Below are 20,929 nucleotides of genomic sequence, written 5' to 3'. Positions count from 1 at the left end.
AGAAAGAGCTCACTGATATGGGAGGTGCTTTTTACATTTCACTGGGCCACATTTCACAGTCTGAACCAACAGCGGCACTCACAGACCATTGCAAGGAGCGCACTTCTACTGTACAAAATGACACGACAAACCATTCATTATTTCAATTGTATGGCCTACAATATCTTCTAGTGTGACACATTTGTTAAAAAAAACACGTCAATGTAAGACAAAACTGAGAGAGATGGTCATTAGGGTAAGCCTATATGTTGTCATCCCCAGTCAGAACTACTTCTCACTTAAAATAAGTTAAAAGAAAAAAAACATCTAACGTTAAAAAACTATTCATTAGGGTTTATTATCGTTCTGTTATAATAAAACCTGTTAACAGACTTATGGTGCCCTATAAAAGAATACATGAAAGAGGCTGCGGGACAGTGTCCGACATGTCGCTGTCCACGAGTGGTGGTGCTGAAATGAACATGACTCGGCTCTCTCTTTGAAAAACATTAGTAAATGCCCCGAAAATAAGCTGATATACAAAATCAGAGAACCTAGTAGGATGTCAAAGTCCCAATCTAATCTAATTTAAATAAAACAATTTAATTAATACAATTATTCAGCAGCATAACCAATTGGGCAGTGATTATCTCACCTGTTCAGGAGAATCTGTGAAAACTTTCTCTCTTTGTGCATGTTGGAGAGTCTCTGCATAGCTCGGGTCCATAATTAACACGTTCTGACTAAAAGGTCTGGCAAATTTACAGTCACTCTTCCTCGAGTCAGTCCTCATGCACACCTCATAGTTGTACACGTGTTGCTGAGTCCCTGTCCCTCCGGCGTCTGCGTGACTTGGTGGATAGTATGGAATAACTGAGAGACTAGACTGATACATGCGTGATTGTCTCCACCTGTAGATTTTAACTGATATTATAACTACTACACACGAGATGAAGAGGAAAGACACCACAGCCAAGGCCAAAACTAGATAAAAAGTCAGGTTGTCATTGTAATCCGTCTCATGCGTAAAGTCAGTGAATTCTGAGAGCACTTCAGGGAAGCTGTCCGCCACCGCCACGTTCACAATGACTGTAGCTGATCGAAAGGGCTGCCCCTTGTCCTCCACTACAACAGTGATCCTTTGTTTCACAGCATCTTTATCAGTGACCTGGCATTTGGTTCTTATTTCTCCGTTTTGTAGTCCCACTTCAAACAGCTCCCTGTGTGTCACTTTCTGCATTTTATATGAAAGCCAGGCATTCTGTCCAGAGTCCACATCAACAGCCACCACTTTAGTGACAAGATAGCCCACATCTGCTGAACGAGGCACAATTTCATCCACCAGAGATCCACTAGTCTGTACTGGGTAGAGCACCTGAGGTGCGTTATCATTCTGGTCTTGGATGATTATTTTTACGGTCACATTACTACTCAGAGGAGGGGAGCCTCCATCTAGCGCTTTTACGCGGAACTGGAAATCCTTTATCTGCTCATAGTCTAACGAGCGCCCTGCATGGATGACTCCACTTTCAGAATTAACTGATACATATGAAGAGACAGACACCCAATTAACCGAGGATTCTTCCAAAAAGTAAGAAACACGGGCATTATGTTTCCAGTCTGTGTCACTGGCACGTAATGATAATATGGACAAGCCGGGTGAATTGTTTTCACTAACTAACGCCTCATATGCACTCTGCTCAAAGATGGGCATGTTGTCGTTCACGTCTGTCACTTTTAGCATAAAAGTAACGTTTTTAGATAACGGGGGCACACCATGATCAGTGGCAGTAATGGTGATGTTATATTCTGGAGTTGTTTCACGATCTAATGCAGCATCAGTCTGCAAGCTATAGAAATTATTGGATGACGACATAATTTTAAACGGGATGTCATCATTGATTAAACAGAGTACTCTGCCATTGTTCCCCGAGTCTAAATCTTTCACTTTAATCACAGCTATGACTGTCCGCGGTGTAACATTTTCTTCTACTGAGTCGGAGAATGACATCATAGCAATCGTTGGGGTGTTATCACATCTACAACGTCAATAACTACCTTCGCGTTGTCTGTAAGAACACCCCCGTCACTGGCCTGAACATTTAGCTGATAGTTTTTAAGTATCTCATAGTCTAATTTCCCAATTAGTGTTATTTCTCCGGTTAATTCATTAATCGTAAACATCTCCCCCAGGGCGTCATTATTGTGAGTAATTGAATATGACACTTGTGCATTTGATCCTTTGTCGGCATCGTTGGCACTAACAACAGCAAGCATTGAATCCTTCCGTGCATTTTCAGCAATATATGTTTTGTAGATCTGCTGAGTAAAAATGGGAGGATTATCGTTGCTATCAAGTATATGTACCGATATCTTAGTTTTACCAGACAACTGAGGATTTCCCCCGTCTACAGCAGTTAACGTTAGGGACAACTGTTCTGAGTTTTCCCGATCTAGAGGTCTCTGAAGGACCATCGCTACACTTTTAGTACCGTCAGGCTAAGAATCCACCTTTAAGGTGAAATGATCAGTGGGTTTGAGTATGTAGCCCTGCAGCGTATTAACACCCACATCAGGATCCACAGCGCTCAGTAACACAAACCTTGCTTTGGGCAGCGCAGACTCACTGATCTCTAACACTATGTCTTGTTTAGGGAAGACGGGTGCGTTATCGTTAATATCTCAAATCTAAACTGTTACAAGGTGGAATTCTATAGGATTATCAAGGACAATTTCAAAGTTTATCGAGCAAGGCAACGTCTGTCCGCACAGTGCCTCTCTGTCTATTCTCTCTTTGACTACCAGCACTCCTCGATCCCGAATGAGTTCCAAATACTCACTGTTTTCTCCTTCAAAGATTCGAGCTTTTCTGTTTACAAGACGTTTAATATCCAGCCCTAAATCCTGGGCAATATTCCCAACGAACGAGTCCTTTGTCATCTCCTCTGGTACAGAATATCGAACGTGACTGAAAACGACCCCAATACAGAGACTCGCTACGAGAAACCTAATTAGCCATTCCATTGTGCATGTCATGTATGTCCTCCACATTATTGACAGAGAAAACACGAAGTCTCAGTCGGGAAAATGAATAAAATCAGCTAATTCAACGCCCCCCACTGATGTAGATTTGTTTTAAATAATGTATCGGTTTGTCTAGAGGTCTGGTGCTAGTAACTGAGACCTCCTATTCCTATAAAGTAGTGGTCCATCTCATCTCTCTCCTCAGCTTCTACGCAGTGATATGGGAGGGCCTCCTGAATCTACATCAAAAAAACATTATTACATTGACCAACAGCGGCACCGTGAGCCGAACCTCAGAAATGCTAAAGAGAATTGTGGCCAATTGGGTTCATCCAGCACAGGGAGAAAAAAAGCGAGCGAGCGCACATGTACACACACACACACACACACACACACACACACACACACACACACACACACACACACACACACACACACACACACGCACACGCACACGCACACACACACGCACGCGCACACACACTCTAACACATACACTAAAAAATACGTTGCAGGTGATGCATAGGCTACTCGTACAATGGTGGTCAAAATAAGACACACTTGAATTTGATTGAATGCAAATTGTAACCATAACTCCATGATTATGACATCACCCGGGAAAATTAAGAATAAACGCTTAACTGTCAACCGTTTGTCATGTCTTCAATTGGAATATACAGTCCTGAATTATGACATCATGTGGGAAAACCATGAGAAACGACAGAGTTGGTGACGTCATCAATCAGAATCATTCTGAATTGACACCACCCAGGAAAAATTACAAAGGAATGAGTTGGTAGCCTATTGTGATGTCATCAATCAGTGTTCAGTGTGTCAGTTCACACCGTCAGCTGGCCCGCCGACACACCTGGCTGCATCATACACTGTGATCAAAGCTGTATTCAAGTAGAAATATAGTACAGACTACAGCATATGCTATACATAGTTTAAATACATCAATCATCAGGATCATACATACTGTAAATAACAATGTAAGAGCTCAGTATGCCCTTACCTCGTCGGGTGAATCTGTTCTCTCTCTGTATACATGGGCCAGCGTGTCTCTGCCACTGGCGTCTATGCTCACGAGATTTTGACTGATGGGCCTGATGTATTTCATATCACTCTTCCTCGAGTCAGTCGTCATGCACACCTCATAGTTATACACGTGTTGTAGAGTCCCTGTCCCTCCGGCGTCTGCGTAACGGGGTGGATAATATGGAATAACTGGGAGATTGGAATGGAAGTTACGTGATTGTCTCCATCTGTAGATCTTAACTGATATTATAACTACTACACACGAGATGAAGAGGAAAGACACCACAGCCAAGGCCAAAACTAGATAAAAAGTCAGGTTGTCATTATAATCCGTGTCATGCGTAAAGTCAGTGAATTCTGAGAGCACTTCAGGGAAGCTATCCGCCACCGCCACATTCACATTGACTGTAGCTGATCGAGAAGGCTGCCCGTTGTCTTCCACTACAACTGTGAGCCTTTGTTTCACTGCATCTTTATTAGTGAACTGGCGTATAGTTCTTATTTCTCCATTCTGTAGGCCTACTTCAAACAGCGCCCTATCTGTCGCTTTCTGCAGTTTATATGAGAGCCAAGCATTCTGTCCAGAGTCCACATCAACAGCCACCACTTTAGTGACAAGATAGCCCACATCTGATGAACGAGGCACCATTTCAGCCACCAGAGAGTTACTAGTCTGTACTGGGTAGAGAACCTGAGGAGCGTTGTCGTTCTGGTCTTTGATAAAAACAGTTAAAGTCACATTGGTGCTCAGAGGCGGTGAGCCTCCATCTTGTGCTTTGACATGAACTCTAAACTCTTTAATTTGTTCATAATCAAAGGACCGTACAGCATACAACACTCCTGTCTCAGAATTAACAGAAATGTACGATGACACAGGGGCTCCAACTATCTGGGTCTCCTCCAAAATATAAGATATCCGCGCATTGTGATTCCAATCAGAGTCGGTGGCACTCACTGTAAATATAGATATCCCCGGAGAGTTATTTTCCATGATGTATGTGGAGTATTCACTCTGATCAAACACAGGGGCGTTGTCATTAACATCAGAAATCTTAAGAACAAATGTTTTGTTACTTGAGAGGGGTGGGAAGCCAGAATCGGTCGCTGTTATTGTGATATTATATTCAGAAACCGTTTCTCGGTCGAAAGCAGAATCGGTCACCAAGGTGTAGTAATTGGTAAGAGAAGACATGATCTTAAACTGACGATTGTGATTGATGTTACATGTCACCTGACCGTTCAACTCTGAATCTACGTCCTTGACATTGATAACTGCTATTGTCGTACCGACCTCAGCATCTTCAGACACAGGATTTGAGAAAGACATAACATTTATAACAGGTGCATTATCATTAACATCAAGTACTTCAACTATAACCTTACCAGAATCTGCTAGACCACCTTGGTCTTTGGCCTCAACGCCAATTTCATACTTTTTAGTTTTTTCGTGATCTAGCTGCCCAACAACATATATAGTTCCAGTGTTCTCATCCAGACTAAACATGTCGGCCACTTTACCTTTCATGTTGGAAAATGAATAACTTATCAGTCCATTTGATCCGCTATCTGAGTCACTGGCATTAACGGTAGTGATGTATGTGCCTATGGACGCATTTTCCATAACAGTTGCTCTATAGACTGACTGGTTAAACACAGGTGCATTGTCATTTGCATCTAAAACAGTAACCTCAATATTTACAGAGCTAGATCTCTGTGGATTTCCACCATCGACTGCAGTTAAGGTAAGAGAGATACGGGGCTCCTGCTCTCGGTCTAACGGCTTCTGAAGCACCATCTCTGCGTATTTCAGCCCGTCAGGTCGAGTATGTTGTTTTAGTATGAAGTTATCATTAGCAGTTAGTATGTAATTCTGAATAGCGTTTATTCCAACATCAGGGTCCTCCGCGCTCCCTAAAACAAAGCGCGCTCCCGGTGCAGCAGACTCACTGATTTCCAATTTGATCTCTTGTTTTTTAAATATCGGTGTGTGATCATTGACATCCAAAATCTCCACAGTGACACTGTGAAGTTCAATCGGGTTCTCTAAGATTATTTCGAAAGTAAAGCTACATGGAGTAAAATCGCCACAGAGCTGCTCTCGGTCAATCCTCTCGCTGATAACCAATACCCCTTTGTCTGTCTTTAGCTCCGTGTACTGAATGCTGTCTCCGGTGACGATACGAGCCCTGCCTGCTCGCAGTCGTCCCACATTTAACCCTAAGTCCTGCGCAATATTCCCAACAAAATAACCTTTCTTCAATTCCTCCGGAATAGAATAGCGAATTTGACCACAAACGGTCTGGATTAGGCACGCAACGAAACACAACCGTATTTGCCAATGCAGACGGCAAAACAGTTGCCATCTCATGATGTTAAATATGAGAAATCCTCCCTCCATTATTAACAATAGAGTGTTATCTCAAAATAAATCCGGAAGGCCACTTTCTTGTAGCAGCCTAACACAAAATCCTCGGAATAATTCTCAAAATTCCAGTTGGACTGCAGTTAAAACCTGTATTTATCAGACGTGAAGAGATATGTGAATCTCTCTCTCTCTCCACCTTCTATTATACATCACAGTTATTTGGGCGGGACCTTACACGTTAGATAATTACGTTTTTCTACTGACCAACAGCGGCACTCAGAGCTCAAACACTGAAAAAAAAAGAAATGGGAACATAAGCATTCAAAGCTGTAAAAACGTCTGCATTAATATATTCACTCACACGTGCACATTATTATATTAATATTGACTACCACACGGTGGTAATTACACACAAAACGTAAACAGCGCTTGTGTGTTAATTACCGTGTGGTAAAAGAGAACAACCTCCTGATAAAACTCAACAAAATACCAACAGTAGAGTGAACGTGGTAGAGCGAGGCCCTGTCGTTGTCCATGGTGCTGAAGTTGTGGATGAAGCCCACTGAAGCCAAGGCAGCAGCCACTCAAGCCTAGTTCAATTATACAACGTGTAGGCTACAAAAGAGCAGTGAACCATTACAGAAACGTCATATCAATATAATAAGCAGATGGATATGATCATTAGGATATATACACTGAGTAGACTATCACCAGCCTCACGTTGGCTATAAGTGAACAAAACAAACATGCCAGTGAAAACTAATAGCTACACGAGATGAGGTGTAGGATGACCATGAAGTATGAGGGGCACAAAATCATTTATCAAATTAACTAACCTCCAATGGGGAATCTGGCTCGTCCAGAAAGTTTTTTTCAGGCTGTGTGCGCTGCAAAGTCTCTGAGGAGTTGGGGCCCATTAATAAAACGTTCTGACTAAAAGGTCTGGCAAATTTACAGTCACTCTTCCTTGAGTCAGTCGTCATGCACACCTCATAGTACACCTGTTGTAGAGTCCCTGTCCCTCCGGCGTCTGCATAACGGGGTGGATAATATGGAATAACTGGGAGATTGGAGTGTTGGAAGTTGCAAAATGTTCTCCATCTTTAGATCTTAAGTGATATTATAACTACTACATACGAGATGAAGAGGAAAGACACGACAGCCAAGGCCAAAACTAGATAATAAGTCAGGTTGTCATTATAATCCGTGTCATGCATAAAGTCAGTGAATTCTGAGAGCACTTCAGGGAAGCTGTCCGCCACCGCCACATTCACATTGACTGTAGCTGATCGAGAGGGCTGCCCGTTGTCCTCCACTACAACAGTGAGCCTTTGTTTCACAGCATCTTAATCAGTGACCTGGCGTATGGTTCTTATTTCGCCATTCTGTAGGCCTACTTCTCACCACAGAGCTGCTCTCTGTCGATTATCTCACTGACGATCAAAATCCCTGTGTCTGTCTTCAGCTCAGTGTGCTGTATGATGTCTCCCCTGCCTGATTGGAGTCTTTTTACATCAATGCCGAGGTCATTTGCGATATTGCCTATAAGAGCCCCTTTTCTCATTTCTTCAGGAATCGAGTAGCGTATCTGAGCACCCGTCAAATGGATGAAATAAATAATCACGAGCCAAAGTATATGCCTCCGGTGTAGCTGTCGATTCGAATCCAAGAAGAACAATCCTTAATTTCCCATGATTAGACTATTTCTATCACCGTTATACCATCGAAAAAATACTGTCCTGTGAAGCAACAAGAAGCAAATTGTCCTGGTTTATGAATCCAAATGAAAGATTTTTTATCGTGTCCTATGCTGCTCTCTCGATTCTCTCTCTCTTTGTCCTCTTTCTTTCTAACTGTTTGCAGAGGGGAGGTATTATTGCTATGTATTTATTGGTTCTGATTTCCTTCCCCTGATCAACAGCGGCCCTTGCAGTCCAAATACAAGAAAGACACCCATGAAACACCAAGTGTAGCGTTTTAGTTCCGTATGTCCAGTAGAGCAACATAGCGCAATGATCTACAAAATAATGTTGACAACCATGCTAAATCACTGATGATGAGACAGTGGTACAAAATCAACCCTTAAACGTGTATCATGAATGTAGGGCCCTGTGTAGCTCAGTTGGTAGAGCATGGCGCTTGCAACGCCAGGGTTGTGGGTTCGTTTCCCACTGGGGGCTAGTATGAAAACATAAATAAAATAAAAATGTATGCACTCACTAACTGTAAGTCGCTCTGGATAAGAGCGTCTGCTAAATGACGTAAATGTATTAAGCTACGAAGCTATTTCTATAACGTTATCGGCATAATTGACTGTGCTGAGAAGTTTTAGGTTCATGTAAAAATTGTAGAATATATATATTTTTTCAATACAAAAGCAAATTAATAGCTTATGGCCTCAAAGGACATGTTCTACAACGCAGTAATTAAAACCTACAATAATAAAACTGCAGCTGCCTTCTTCATGGCAGAACAGCCTAGTATGACTGGGGCGCTGTCCACTGAGCGTGGGGCTGAAATGCCTTACACGTTAAGACACTGCTGCTTTCATGTAGTAGGCCCATACTTCTTCACGAAAAAGCACCCTGTAAGTGATTTCTATTTTCAAGACTAACTAGGCCTACTTAATAAACTACTTTATGAAACAAATAAATAATTGGATTGGTCTGATGAATGTGCTGACAACCCTCCCCCCTCCCCCCCCAATCAGGACCCCACAACTGATTTACATAATTAACTGATATGAAATGCATCCAAACGTATTGCAAGCTCAGCAGTCTACTTTCACTAAACAAATCATGTAATATGTCTGGACAGCCGTCTCACCTGCTGAGGAGAATCCGGGTCATCCAGAACGCTGTTTCATTCTGAGAACATTGCAAGGTCACATGGCCTCTGGTCATAATAGGGCTTGGGTCCATTATTAAAACGTACTGACTAAAAGGTCTGGCAAATTTACAGTCTCTCTTCCTTGAGTCAGTCGTCATGCACACCTCATATTTGTACACCTGTTGTAGAGTCCCTGTCCCTCCGGCGTCTGTGTAACGGGGTGGATAATATGGAATAACTGGGAGATTGGAGTGTTGGAAGTTGCCACAGCCAAGGCCAACACTAGATAAAAAGTCACGTTGTCATTATAATCCGTGTCATGCGTAAAGTCAGTGAATTCTGAGAGCACTTCAGGGAAGCTGTCCGCCACCGCCACATTCACATTGACTGTAGCTGATCGAGAGGGCTGCCCGTTGTCCTCCACTACAACAGTGAGCCTTTGTTTCACAGCATCTTTATCAGTGACCTGGCGTATGGTTCTTATTTCGCCATTCTGTAGGCCTACTTCTCACCACAGAGCTGCTCTCTGTCGATTATCTCACTGACGATCAAAATCCCTGTGTCTGTCTTCAGCTCAGTGTGCTGTATGATGTCTCCCCTGCCTGATTGGAGTCTTTTTACATCAATGCCGAGGTCATTTGCGATATTGCCTATAAGAGCCCCTTTTCTCATTTCTTCAGGAATCGAGTAGCGTATCTGAGCACCCGTCAAATGGATGAAATAAATAATTATTTCTCCATTCTGTAGGCTTACTTCAAACAGCGCCCTGTCTGTCGCTTTCTGCAGTTTATATGAGAGCCAGGTGTTCTGTCCAGAGTCCACATCAACAGCCACCACTTTAGTGACAAGATAGCCCACATCTGCTGAACGATGCACCATTTCAGCCACCAGAGCGCTACTAGTCTGTACTTGGTAGAGAACCAGAGGCGCATTGTCGTTCTGGTCTTGAATAGAAATTTGCACAGTAACAGTATCACTGAAGGGCGGGGACCCTCCATCTCACGCGGTTATATTAAAATTAAACTTTTTTAGCTGTTCATAATCAAATGAGCGCACCGCATGAATAACACCATTCTCTGAATTTACCAAGACCAGTGAAGAGACCGGTACACCATTTATCTCCCTGTTCTCCAGGTAGTAGGACAAGCGCGCATTTTGACCAGAGTCATCATCACTCGCCCTGATAGTGAATATGGAGACCCCCGGCGAATTGTTCTCTGGTACAATTGTCTCATAGACATGCGGTCAAAGGCAGGTGGGCTGTCAATGACGTCTGCCACTTTCACTGTCACTGTTTTATTACCGAAGAGAGTGGGTGTCCCTTCGTCTGATACATTCATGGTGATGTTGATTTCTGAAATCGATTCTCGGTCGAGGATGCCATCAGTTACTAAACTATAATAGTCGGTCATTGACGACTCAATTTTGAAAGGGATATCTGGGTTTATAGAACAGTGCACCACGCCGTTCTTTCCAGCATCTGCATCCTCTACATTTATCACGGCTACTGTAGTTCCAGGAGGGGAATTCTCTGCTATGGTATTGGAAAAAGACATCAATTGTATTGTTGGAGAATTATCATTCTCGTCAATAATTTCAATAAGAACTTTACATATATCCGAAAGACCACCGTGGTCTTTTGCTTTCACATTCAACTGATAATTGTTTTCCTCTTCGTAATCTAATTTGTCTGATACTCTGATCTCTCCTGTTTCCGCATTTATCTGAAACAACTCCTTTGCATCTCGAGGCCATGGAATACGATACTTTTCCATATGACCCATTATCAGCATTGGCAGCGTTGACTGTCGTTATCAGTGTGCCTTTTGGGGTGTTTTCTCTCACTACAGCCTTGTAAAGAGATTGACTGCAAACTGGAGCGTTATTGTTGGCATCTAGCACTGTAACGTGGATGCGAACAGTTCCGGATTTTTGCGGATCCCCCCCATTGGTTGCTATAAGGATTAACGTGAGATTTTCCTGACTCTCTCTGTCTAATGGGTTCTGCAGAATAATTTCGACATATTTACTATCAGTGTTCTTATGTACTGCTAATTTAAAATGATCTGATGGCTTGAGTGCATAGTTTTGTAAGCTATTCATGCCCACGTCCGAATCCATTGCGTTATCTAATGAGAAGTGAGCTCCAGACACAGCAGACTCGCTTATTTCCAGGTTAACACTATCTCTCGGAAAGGAAGGAGCATTCTCGTTTATATCCCGGACCTCGACTGTTATCCGATACAATTGGATGTGGTTTTCAATTATAACCTCAAAACTGAAGCTGCAAGGTGTAGTCTGCTTGCAGAGGTCCTCTCGGTCTATTCTCTCTCTAACAACCAGAGTGCCTTTGTCTCTGTTGAGATCAAGATACTGACGACTCCCCTTTGTTACAATGTGAGCTTTACCAGTAACAAGCCGACTGATCTCCAAGGCCAAATCCTTCGCAATATTGCCGACAAACGATCCCTCTGTCATCTCCTCTAGGATGGAGTATTGTGCTTGTCCAGTCACATTGTCGACCCAGATCACACAAAAAACAATGCACAGTACTTGCCATCTGTAACCATCTGGAATTCTGTCAGGCATCGATCATCTGGTCGTCGGGTAAGCTTGGCGTCGGGTAAGCTTGGCTTTACACATAGCTTGGGCTTTGTCGAGTAAGGCTTAAACTATGTATTTAGATTGTAGTTAGGTATTGTAGGTAGTTATTGTGGGTTGTTGTATGTAATTATTGTAGGTTAGTATTGTATTCGGCTGTGCCCAGCGTAGCCCAGCGTAGCACGAAGCTAGCTAGCTAACCCACCACCGGGACTAGCTGGCGAGTAGCTATTAGCAACGGTATAGTTATTTCACGCCTGAGAGTGCCTGTAATTACGCCAGCTGGCTGCCTACAATAATTACATACAATAATTGCCTACCATTCAGCTGTTTCCTAACCTCATTGTCTGAACCGTTAACGTTAGGTAGCAAGTGGCTACTGTGCTTGAAATATTAGCTAGCTTGTTGCTACCTGGATAGCTACTAGTAAACAATAGCTGGAACGACCGCGCGAACAGACGCGAACTGGCTGAGTCAATTCAGTGGCTAGCTTTGCACTTGGCTAGCTAACAGTAGCTGCTAGGGGTAAGTCATAACCTACATTTGTGTTTTGTTTTTTACATATTGATAGCCCGAGTCGTTCAAGGAATTTGGGACATGGGTGACTAGTTAACGTTAGTTTGGCTCTCTCTGTGTGTTCGTGCCATGAAAGGAGGGGTTCTTCTTTGTCTGAAAGCAATGGCTAGCTAGTTTGCTAGCTATTCTAGCTAACTAACTGGCTGAATAAGTTGACGACGGACTCGCTCAAGCTGTCGGGACTAACCCACAACGTTAGACACGGACACGAACGATCTGCTTGCGTGTTGATACACTGGTGCTTTGTTGTGGCAGAGTATTGGCGCTAAACCGTGTTGCTGGAGTCCGGCATGCTAGCTGGCTGTGGCGTCATATGACTTGATGCCCGGACGATTTTCACGGAATAATACTGCACCTAGTTAGCTAGCTGAATAAACTGAGTTAGTCTATTCCTAGAAACATTGAACCGCTGTAGTTTACAACAATTATAGTTTCTGAGGTGGAAGTTGGGAGAGTTATATTTGGGAGTTGTGCTGAGGGAGGCCCCGCTCTCTCCTTTCCCAGATGTTTAGTTCATTTCAGTCCGATCTCCTCTGCATTATTGTAGCCATTTGCTGCAGCCTGTCAACTATGCCTCTGCCTTTCCCTGTTCTCTCCTCTCCGCACAGGCTACACAAACGCCTCACACCGCGTGGCTGCTGCCTCTCTAACCTGGTGGTCCCTGCACGCACCACCCACCTAGAGTTCCAGGTCTCAGGCAGCCTCTGGAACTGCCGTTCTGCTGCCAACAAGGCAGACTTCATCCCAGCCTATGCTACCCTCCAGTCCCTCGACTTCTTGGCGCTGACGGAAACATGGATTACCACTGAAAACACTGCTACTCCTACTGCTCTCTCCTAGTCTGACCATGTGTTCTCGCATACCCCGAGAGCATCTGGTCAGCGGGGTGGTGGCACAGGAATCCTCATCTCTCCCAAGTGGACATTCTCAATTTTTCCCCTAACCCATCTGTCTATCTCCTCATTTGAATTCCATGCTGTCACAGTCACTAGCCCATTTAAGCTTAATATCCTTGTCATCTATCGCCCTCCAGGTTCCCTTGGAGAGTTCATCAATGAGCTTGACGCCTTGATAAGTTCCTTTCCTGAGGATGGCTCACCCCTCACAGTTCAGGGGGATTTCAACCTCCCTACGTCTACATTTGACTCATTTCTCTCTGCCTCCTTCTTTCCACTCCTCTCCTCTTTTGACCTCACCCTCTCACCGTCCCCCCCTACTCACAAGGCAGGCAATACGCTTGACCTCATCTTTACTAGATGCTGTTCTTCTACTAAACTCACTGCAACTCCCCTCCATGTCTCCGACCACTACTTTGTATCCTTTTCTCTCTCGCTCTCCTCCAACACTACTCACTCTGCCCCTACACAGATGGTAATGCGCCGTCGCAACCTTCGCTCTCTCTCTCCCGCTACTCTCTCCTCTTCCATCCTATCATCTCTTCCCTCTGCTCAATCCTTCTCCCTCCAATCTCCTGATTCTGCCTCCTCAACCCTCCTCTCCTCCCTTTCCGCATCCTTTGACTCTCTATGTCCCCTATCCTCCCGGCCGGCTCGGTCCTCCCCTCCAGCTCCGTGGCTTGATGACTCATTGCGAGCTCACAGAACAGAGCTCCGGGCAGCTGAGCGGAAATTGAAGAAAACTAGACTCCCTGCGGACCTGGCATCTTTTCACTCCCTCCTCTCTACATTTTCTTCATCTGTTTCTGCTGCTAAGGCCACTTTCTACCACGCTAAATTCCAAGCATCTGCCTCTAACCCTAGGAAGCTCTTTGCCACATTCTCCTCCCTGCTGAATCCTCCCCCCCCCCCCCCCTCCTCCCTCTCTGTGGATGACTTCGTCAACCACTTTGAAAATTTGGTTGACGACATCCGATCCTCGTTTGTTAAGTCAAATGACACTGCTGGTCCTGCTCACACTGCCCTACCCTATGCTTTGACTTATTTCTCCACTCTCTCTCCAGATAAAACCTTGCGACTTGTGACTGCAGGCCGCCCAACAACCTGCCCGCTTGACCCTATCCCCTCCTCTCTTCTCCGGACCATCTCCGGTGACCTTCTCCCCTACCTCACCTCGCTGATCAACTCATCCTTGACCGCTGGCTATGTCCTTTCCGTCTTCAAGAGAGCGAGAGTTGCACCCCTTCTCAAAAAACCAACACTCGATCCCTCTGATGTCAACAACTACAGACCAGTATCCCTTCTTTCTTTTCTCTCCAAAACTATTGAGCGTGCCGTCTTTAGCCAACTCTCCTGCTGTCTCTCTCAGAATGACCTTCTTGATCCAAACCAGTCAGGTTTCAAGACTGGTCATTCAACTGAGACTGCTCTTCTCTGTGTCACGGAGGCTCTCCGCACTGCTAAAGCTAACTCTCTCTCCTCTGCTCTTGTCCTTCTAGACCTGTCTGCTGCCTTTGATACTGTGAACCATCAGATCCTCCTCTCCACCCTCTCCGAGCTGGGCATCTCCGGCGCGGCTCACTCTTAGATTGCATCCTACCTGACCGGTCGCTCCTACCAATGGCGTGGCGAGAAGCTGTCTCCGCACCACGTGCTCTCACCACTGGTGTCCCCCAGGGCTCAGTTCTAGGCCCTCTCCTATTCTCGCTATACACCAAGTCACTTGGCTCTGTCATATCCTCACATGGCCTCTCCTATCATTGCTACGCTGACGACACACAACTAATCTTCTCCTTTCCCCCTTCTGATAACCAGGTGGCGAATCGCATCTCTGCATGTCTGGCAGACATATCAGTATGGATGACGGATCATCACCTCAAGCTGAACCTTGGCAAGACGGAGCTGCTCTTCCTCCCGGGAAAGGACTGCCTGTTCCATGATCTCGCCATCACGGTTGACAACTCCGTTGTGTCCTCCTCCCAGAGTGCGAAGAGCCTTGGCGTGACCCTGGACAACACCCTGTCGTTCTCCGCTAACATCAAGGCGGTGACCCGATCCTGTAGGTTCATGCTCTACAACATTCGGAGAGTACGACCCTGCCTTACACAGGAAACGGCACAGGTCCTAATCCAGGCACTTGTCATCTCCCGTCTGGATTACTGCAACTCGCTGTTGGCTGGGCTCCCTGCCTGTGCCATTAAACCCCTACAACTCATCCAGAATGCCGCAGCCCGTCTGGTGTTCAACCTTCCCAAGTTCTCTCACGTCACCCCCCTCCTCCGCACACTCCACTGGCTTCCAGTTGAAGCTCGCATCTGTTACAAGACCATGGTGCTTGCCTACGGAGCTGTGAGGGGAACGGCACCTCCGTACCTTCAGGCTCTGATCAGTCCCTACACCCAAACGAGGGCATTGCGTTCATCCACCTCTGGCCTGCTGGCTCCACTTCCTCTGCGGAAGCATAGTTCCCACTCAGCCCAGTCAAAACTGTTCGCTGCTCTGGCACCCCAATGGTGGAACAAGCTCCCTCACGACGCCAGGACAGCGGAGTCACTCACCACCTTCCGGAGACATTTGAAACCCCACCTCTTTAAGGAATACCTGGGATAGGATAAAGTAATCCTTCTACCCCTCCCTTACCCCAACCCCCCCCCCCCCCCCAAAAAAAAAAAACATAATACAAAAAATAAAAAAAACATTGTAAAGTGGTTATCCCACTGGCTATAAGGTGAATCAACCAATTTGTAAGTCGCTCTGGATAAGAGCGTCTGCTAAATGACGTAAATGTAAATGTAAAATGTAACCAAAGCCTTTCCTCCACAGGCTGAGTAGAACATCGAACAAACGCAAATATCCATTGTAATGATTATTTAAGTGGTAAAGTCGTAATCCAGATGACAACACAATGAATTCCAAAAGAAAATATCTCGAGATATTGCCAATGCCTGCATTTATCCTTCTCGGCTGCAAATGGAGTCGAGTCTCTCTGGTTGTATATCTGTGACTGAGTATAGCAGTACTGAGGTAGGGATCACTGCTCGGCCGCCCATGAGCCAATATAATTGCGTCTTGTTAACCAACAGCGGCCCTCACAGTTAGAAAAAAAAATGCACCGAATTAATACTGATTATGCCTCTACAGACCTGATTATTCCTCTATAGACACAACCTCCTGTAGGATTCTAGTTTAGATCCAGCCCACGAATGAACCAATTAGATATTTATATTTTACACGAATGCATGGCATACAGTGGCTCAATATGGATAACCAAACACTGCAAACTCACAAGTACAACCGCAACAGAAACGATTAGTATTATTTTATTTTTGTCCACGAAGGTGTGCTGTGACAGTCTGGATATTACATTTTATACGAATTGCAATACACACACTTTGACAAGCATGTCATTTTTCTACAACACGATTCTGAAAGCCCAAACATTGTGGATAAGAGCAAACCCCGTGGGTTTAATTCAGGATGAAGACAAGCAAACAAGATTATAAAAAATGATCTCAATAACCAAAATAACCTACACCCGACCTGAGTTCATGCGTATTTTAAATACTTATGTTCTGTGTATTTGAGTATTTTCAAATAATATGGCCGAAATACTTATATTTGAAGTAAGCCTTTTTGAAAGTATTTTCAAATAGCCTACTTGTTTTCAAATACATTTCAAATACCCCTAGGACAAAACAGTAAACAAATGTTGTAAAATGTCAGCGTCTCACCTGCTCAGGAGAATCCGGGTCATCCAGAAAGCATCTCTCATTCTGAGAACATTGCAAGGTCACATGGTCTCTGGTCATAGTAGAGCCCTGGTCCATTATTAAAACGTTCTGACTAAAAGGCCTGGCGAATTTACAGTCACTCTTCCTCGAGTCAGTCGTCATGCACACCTCATAGTTGTACACCTGTTGTAGAGTCCCTGTCCCTCCGGCGTCTGCGTAACGGGGTGGATAATATGGAATAACTGGGAGATTGGAGTGTTGGAAGTTGCGACATTGTCTCCATCTGTAGATCTTAACTGATATTATAACTACTACACACGAGATGAAGAGGAAAGACACCACAGCCAAGGCCAAAACTAAATAAAAAGTCAGGTTGTCATTGTAATCCGTGTCATTTGTAAAGTCAGTGAATTCTGAGAGCACTTCAGGGAAGCTGTCCGCCACCGCCACATTCACATTGACTGTAGCTGATCGAGAGGGCTGCCCGTTGTCCTCCACTACAACAGTGAGCCTTTGTTTCACAGCATCTTTATCAGTGACCTGGCGTATGGTTCTTATTTCGCCATTCTGTAGGCCTACTTCAAACAGCGCCCTGTCTGTCGCTTTCTGCAGTTTATATGAGAGCCAGGCATTCTGTCCAGAGTCCACATCAACAGCCACCACTTTAGTGACAAGATAGCCCACATCTGCTGAACGAGGCACCATTTCAGCCACCAGAGAGCTACTAGTCTGTACTGGGTAGAGAACCTGAGGAACGTTGTCATTCTGGTCTTGAATTATTAACTTTATAGTCACGTTGCTATTAAGTGGAGGGGAGGCTCCATCTTGCGCTTTAATGTGGAATTTAAAAGCTTTGATTTGTTCGTAATCAAACGATCTCACTGCATAAATCTCTCCTGTTTCAGAATTAACCGATATTAAAGATGAAATAGAATTTCCTCCCACTTGCGATTCTTCCAAGAAATAGGAGACCCTGGCGTTCTGACCACAGTCTTCATCTTTGGCGTGGACCAAACCAATGGAAACACCGGGGGAGTTGTTTTCTAATATCCGAGCTGTGTACTCGCTTTTATCGAACACTGGCACATTGTCGTTCACATCAGAGATTCTAATGCGAAGGGTCTTATTGTTACACAATGAGGGAAGACCTTTGTCCACCACTGTCACTGTGACGTTATACTCAGACACAACCTCACGGTCTAAAACACTGTTTGTTAGTAAAGTGTAATAGTTCGCTAATGAAGATTCTATTTTAAAGGGAAGAGAATGGTCGATGGAACAATTAACATTACCATTTTGTCCAGAGTCCAAGTCTTTCACGTTAACAATGGCGACAGTTGTCCCCGGAGGAGAGTCCTCTGGGATGGTATTGGAAAAAGATGTCAACGCTATAACGGGAGGATTGTCATTCACATCTATCACTTCAATTATAACTTTGCAAGATTTTGAGAGACCACCTATGTCCTTGGCAATAACATTAATTTGAAACTGCTTCGTTTTCTCATAGTCGATTAAACCTGATACTCGTATTTCCCCACTGCTTGGACTTAGTGTGAACACCATAGCATTTTGTTGTGTAAGGTGGTCAATGTAATATTCTAACTGACCGTTACTGCCCACATCTGCGTCGGTCGCAATCACTGTTGCTACTAAAGTCCCTTTAGGGCAATTCTCAAAAACAGAAGCTTTGTATATGGCTTGACTAAAGACCGGAGCATTATCATTTGCATCCAAAACATTCACTTTTATGCTCACCATCCCTGTTCTCCGCGGATTTCCTCCGTCTGCAGCTGTCAATGTTAGAAACATTTCACCTTCCTTCTCTCTGTCTAAAGGACTTTGCAAAACCATCTCCACATATTTACCACCATCAGCAAACGTTTGTTCTTTTAAAGTAAAATGCGTCGAAGGTTTTAGACTGTAGCTTTGCAGTGCATTTAAACCTACATCAGGATCCACGGCACTGCCTAAAATAAATTGAGCTCCAGGCGACGCCACTTCACTGATATTCAGGGTAATTTCCTTATTTGCAAAGGCAGGTGAATTATCGTTGATATCGAGTATTTCCACAGTTATACTAAATAATTCCATTGGATTTTCTAGAACCATTTCGAAGTTGAAGCTACAGGGGGATGTCTGTCCACACAGCTCCTCTCTGTCTATGCGTTTTTTGACCATCAGAATCCCTTTGTCCGCGTTCAGCTCTACACAGTCGTTTTCCTCACTAACAATGCGGGCCCGGCCAGATTTTAGTCTTCGGATATCTAGTCCCAAATCCTTTGAGAGATCACCAATCAAAGACCCGTGCACCATTTCCTCTGGAATCGAATATCGCACCTGGCATCGAACTATATGCAACAAGAGGGCACACAAAATAATCAATCGTCCTTGCCATTGTTGCTTTCGATTTTGCTTTCCCTCAAACATTTCGTAAAAAACCCTGCAAAAATATATATTTCTGACAAACTATTGATTGAGTAGCCTCCTGATCCTTCTGATGCACAACTCCCTCTTAGTCCTTCTAAATAAGCTGTATTGGAAATCTATCCATGTCGATTTTCATTCCTGTTTGATTCTAGATATCTTCCACCGAATGTTGTATCAGCTCATATGAATCCATCAGATAGGAGGTTCTGTGAATTTAAGCATATAACTCGTCTTACTGTCCAACAGCGGCGCTCAGAGTCCAGAGCGAAGACTAACATCATGTCGAAATGACACACAGCCATCTAAAGACAGTTTTATTACATAGCCCATAACTAAGCCTACATCAGCAATTGGATGATTATTGCACTGTGTATTGTCAGTAAACACTTTTCATAACACTTTTTTAAAACGGATTTGGAGCACTTACAATGACAAGCCTAAGACCGCTCTTTGAATGCAGCACGTTTGGTATTTCAGTACCATGGAGAGCGACAGCTCCAACCTGCTTCTTTAAAACCAATTCAAAACACTAATACTGTTTCAGGACTTAAAATGTGTATGCTATAACTGTTTCACCATATACCAATAATAAACAATTGATCAGCAGCAAATCTTCATGTGTTTAACCCTGACTGCAACATTTCATAACTCACAGTACCAACCAATGTACCCAAGTCTCAAACATCTGAACAGCTGTAGTTCATGTTATATTCATCAAAGTTGCCAACTTTGCATCCCTCTATTTCCATGTAACTAGGGGTGAAACTGAGAGGTCAACAGGCCTCCCACAGAGTGAGGTTAGAGGTCATCACAGGATGAGACAGACAGTGTGTCAAAGCAGTGAAGCATGATGCCCTCTATCCACAACACAATCTCCACATGTGCCCCAAAACAACCTACACACGTCCTGCTGCAGAGTTGCACACCCAACACCTCATAGTTCCCTCTACAGGCTTACACATCCCTGAGACATCAAGGCTTGTCTTTACCACAGTCCAACAATCACTGGCAGGCATGATAGTCTAGGGTCCTCTGCACTATAATATAATTGCACATTCTCATCATACACTTCTTCCAATATCACAATTGAAATTACATTACCAGATCTTTATACAAAATATATAATGGCATTCATTGTTATATAACATAGGCCAATGGGTTAGATAGTTATGCACACATAGAGAGATCAGATGCCACATAATTAAATTAATAAGAGATATCTTTGAGCAGGGATGGAAGGCCGGGGATCTACAACAATACTAATTCTCCTGACCTACTTTAGAATTGTGTGGCAGTGCTGTGCAGAGTAGTCATACTGCAGTGTGTGTGTGTCTGCAGATCTGAGCTGTGTGTAGTTCAGCGTGAAGTATACTTTGTGTTACTGGTCAATTGTGAGTGAGTGATTTTGCTTTGTGGGCCACTACTGGGCTGTCTCTTCAGTACAATGTTGTGTGTGTAACTGG

The 20,929-nt window shown here is 44.1% G+C and overlaps 2 protein-coding genes and 1 pseudogene across 3 annotated transcripts in view; all 3 read right to left on the bottom strand.

Annotated features, from left to right (window-relative positions):
• The window catches only part of LOC311136014 (protocadherin gamma-A11-like), a gene marked incomplete at its 5' end in the record, with an annotated part of 87,279 nt that overhangs the window by 46,010 nt on the left and 20,340 nt on the right, over positions 1–20,929 (bottom strand). The gene's annotated exons all lie outside the window — the stretch shown is intronic.
• LOC311135771 (protocadherin gamma-A12-like) lies at positions 626–3,003 on the bottom strand (annotated as a pseudogene). Its single transcript has one exon. The product of its transcript is annotated as a protocadherin gamma-A12-like (transcript).
• On the bottom strand, positions 3,150–19,466 carry LOC311135770 (uncharacterized protein; the record flags this gene model as incomplete). Its single annotated transcript, XM_084169817.1, has 4 exons — positions 3,150–3,242; positions 4,019–6,340; positions 7,243–7,407; positions 17,208–19,466. 4 exons carry the CDS (start codon positions 19,464–19,466, stop codon positions 3,150–3,152), a joined length of 4,839 nt encoding a protein of 1,612 aa, XP_084025943.1.

The sequence above is a fragment of the Coregonus lavaretus genome (assembly GCF_964263955.1).
Source record: "Coregonus lavaretus genome assembly, chromosome: 10".
NCBI classification, from domain to species: domain Eukaryota; kingdom Metazoa; phylum Chordata; class Actinopteri; order Salmoniformes; family Salmonidae; genus Coregonus; species Coregonus lavaretus.
Note: the sequence above shows the minus strand (reverse complement) of the source record. Positions and strands in the feature narration are given on the sequence as shown.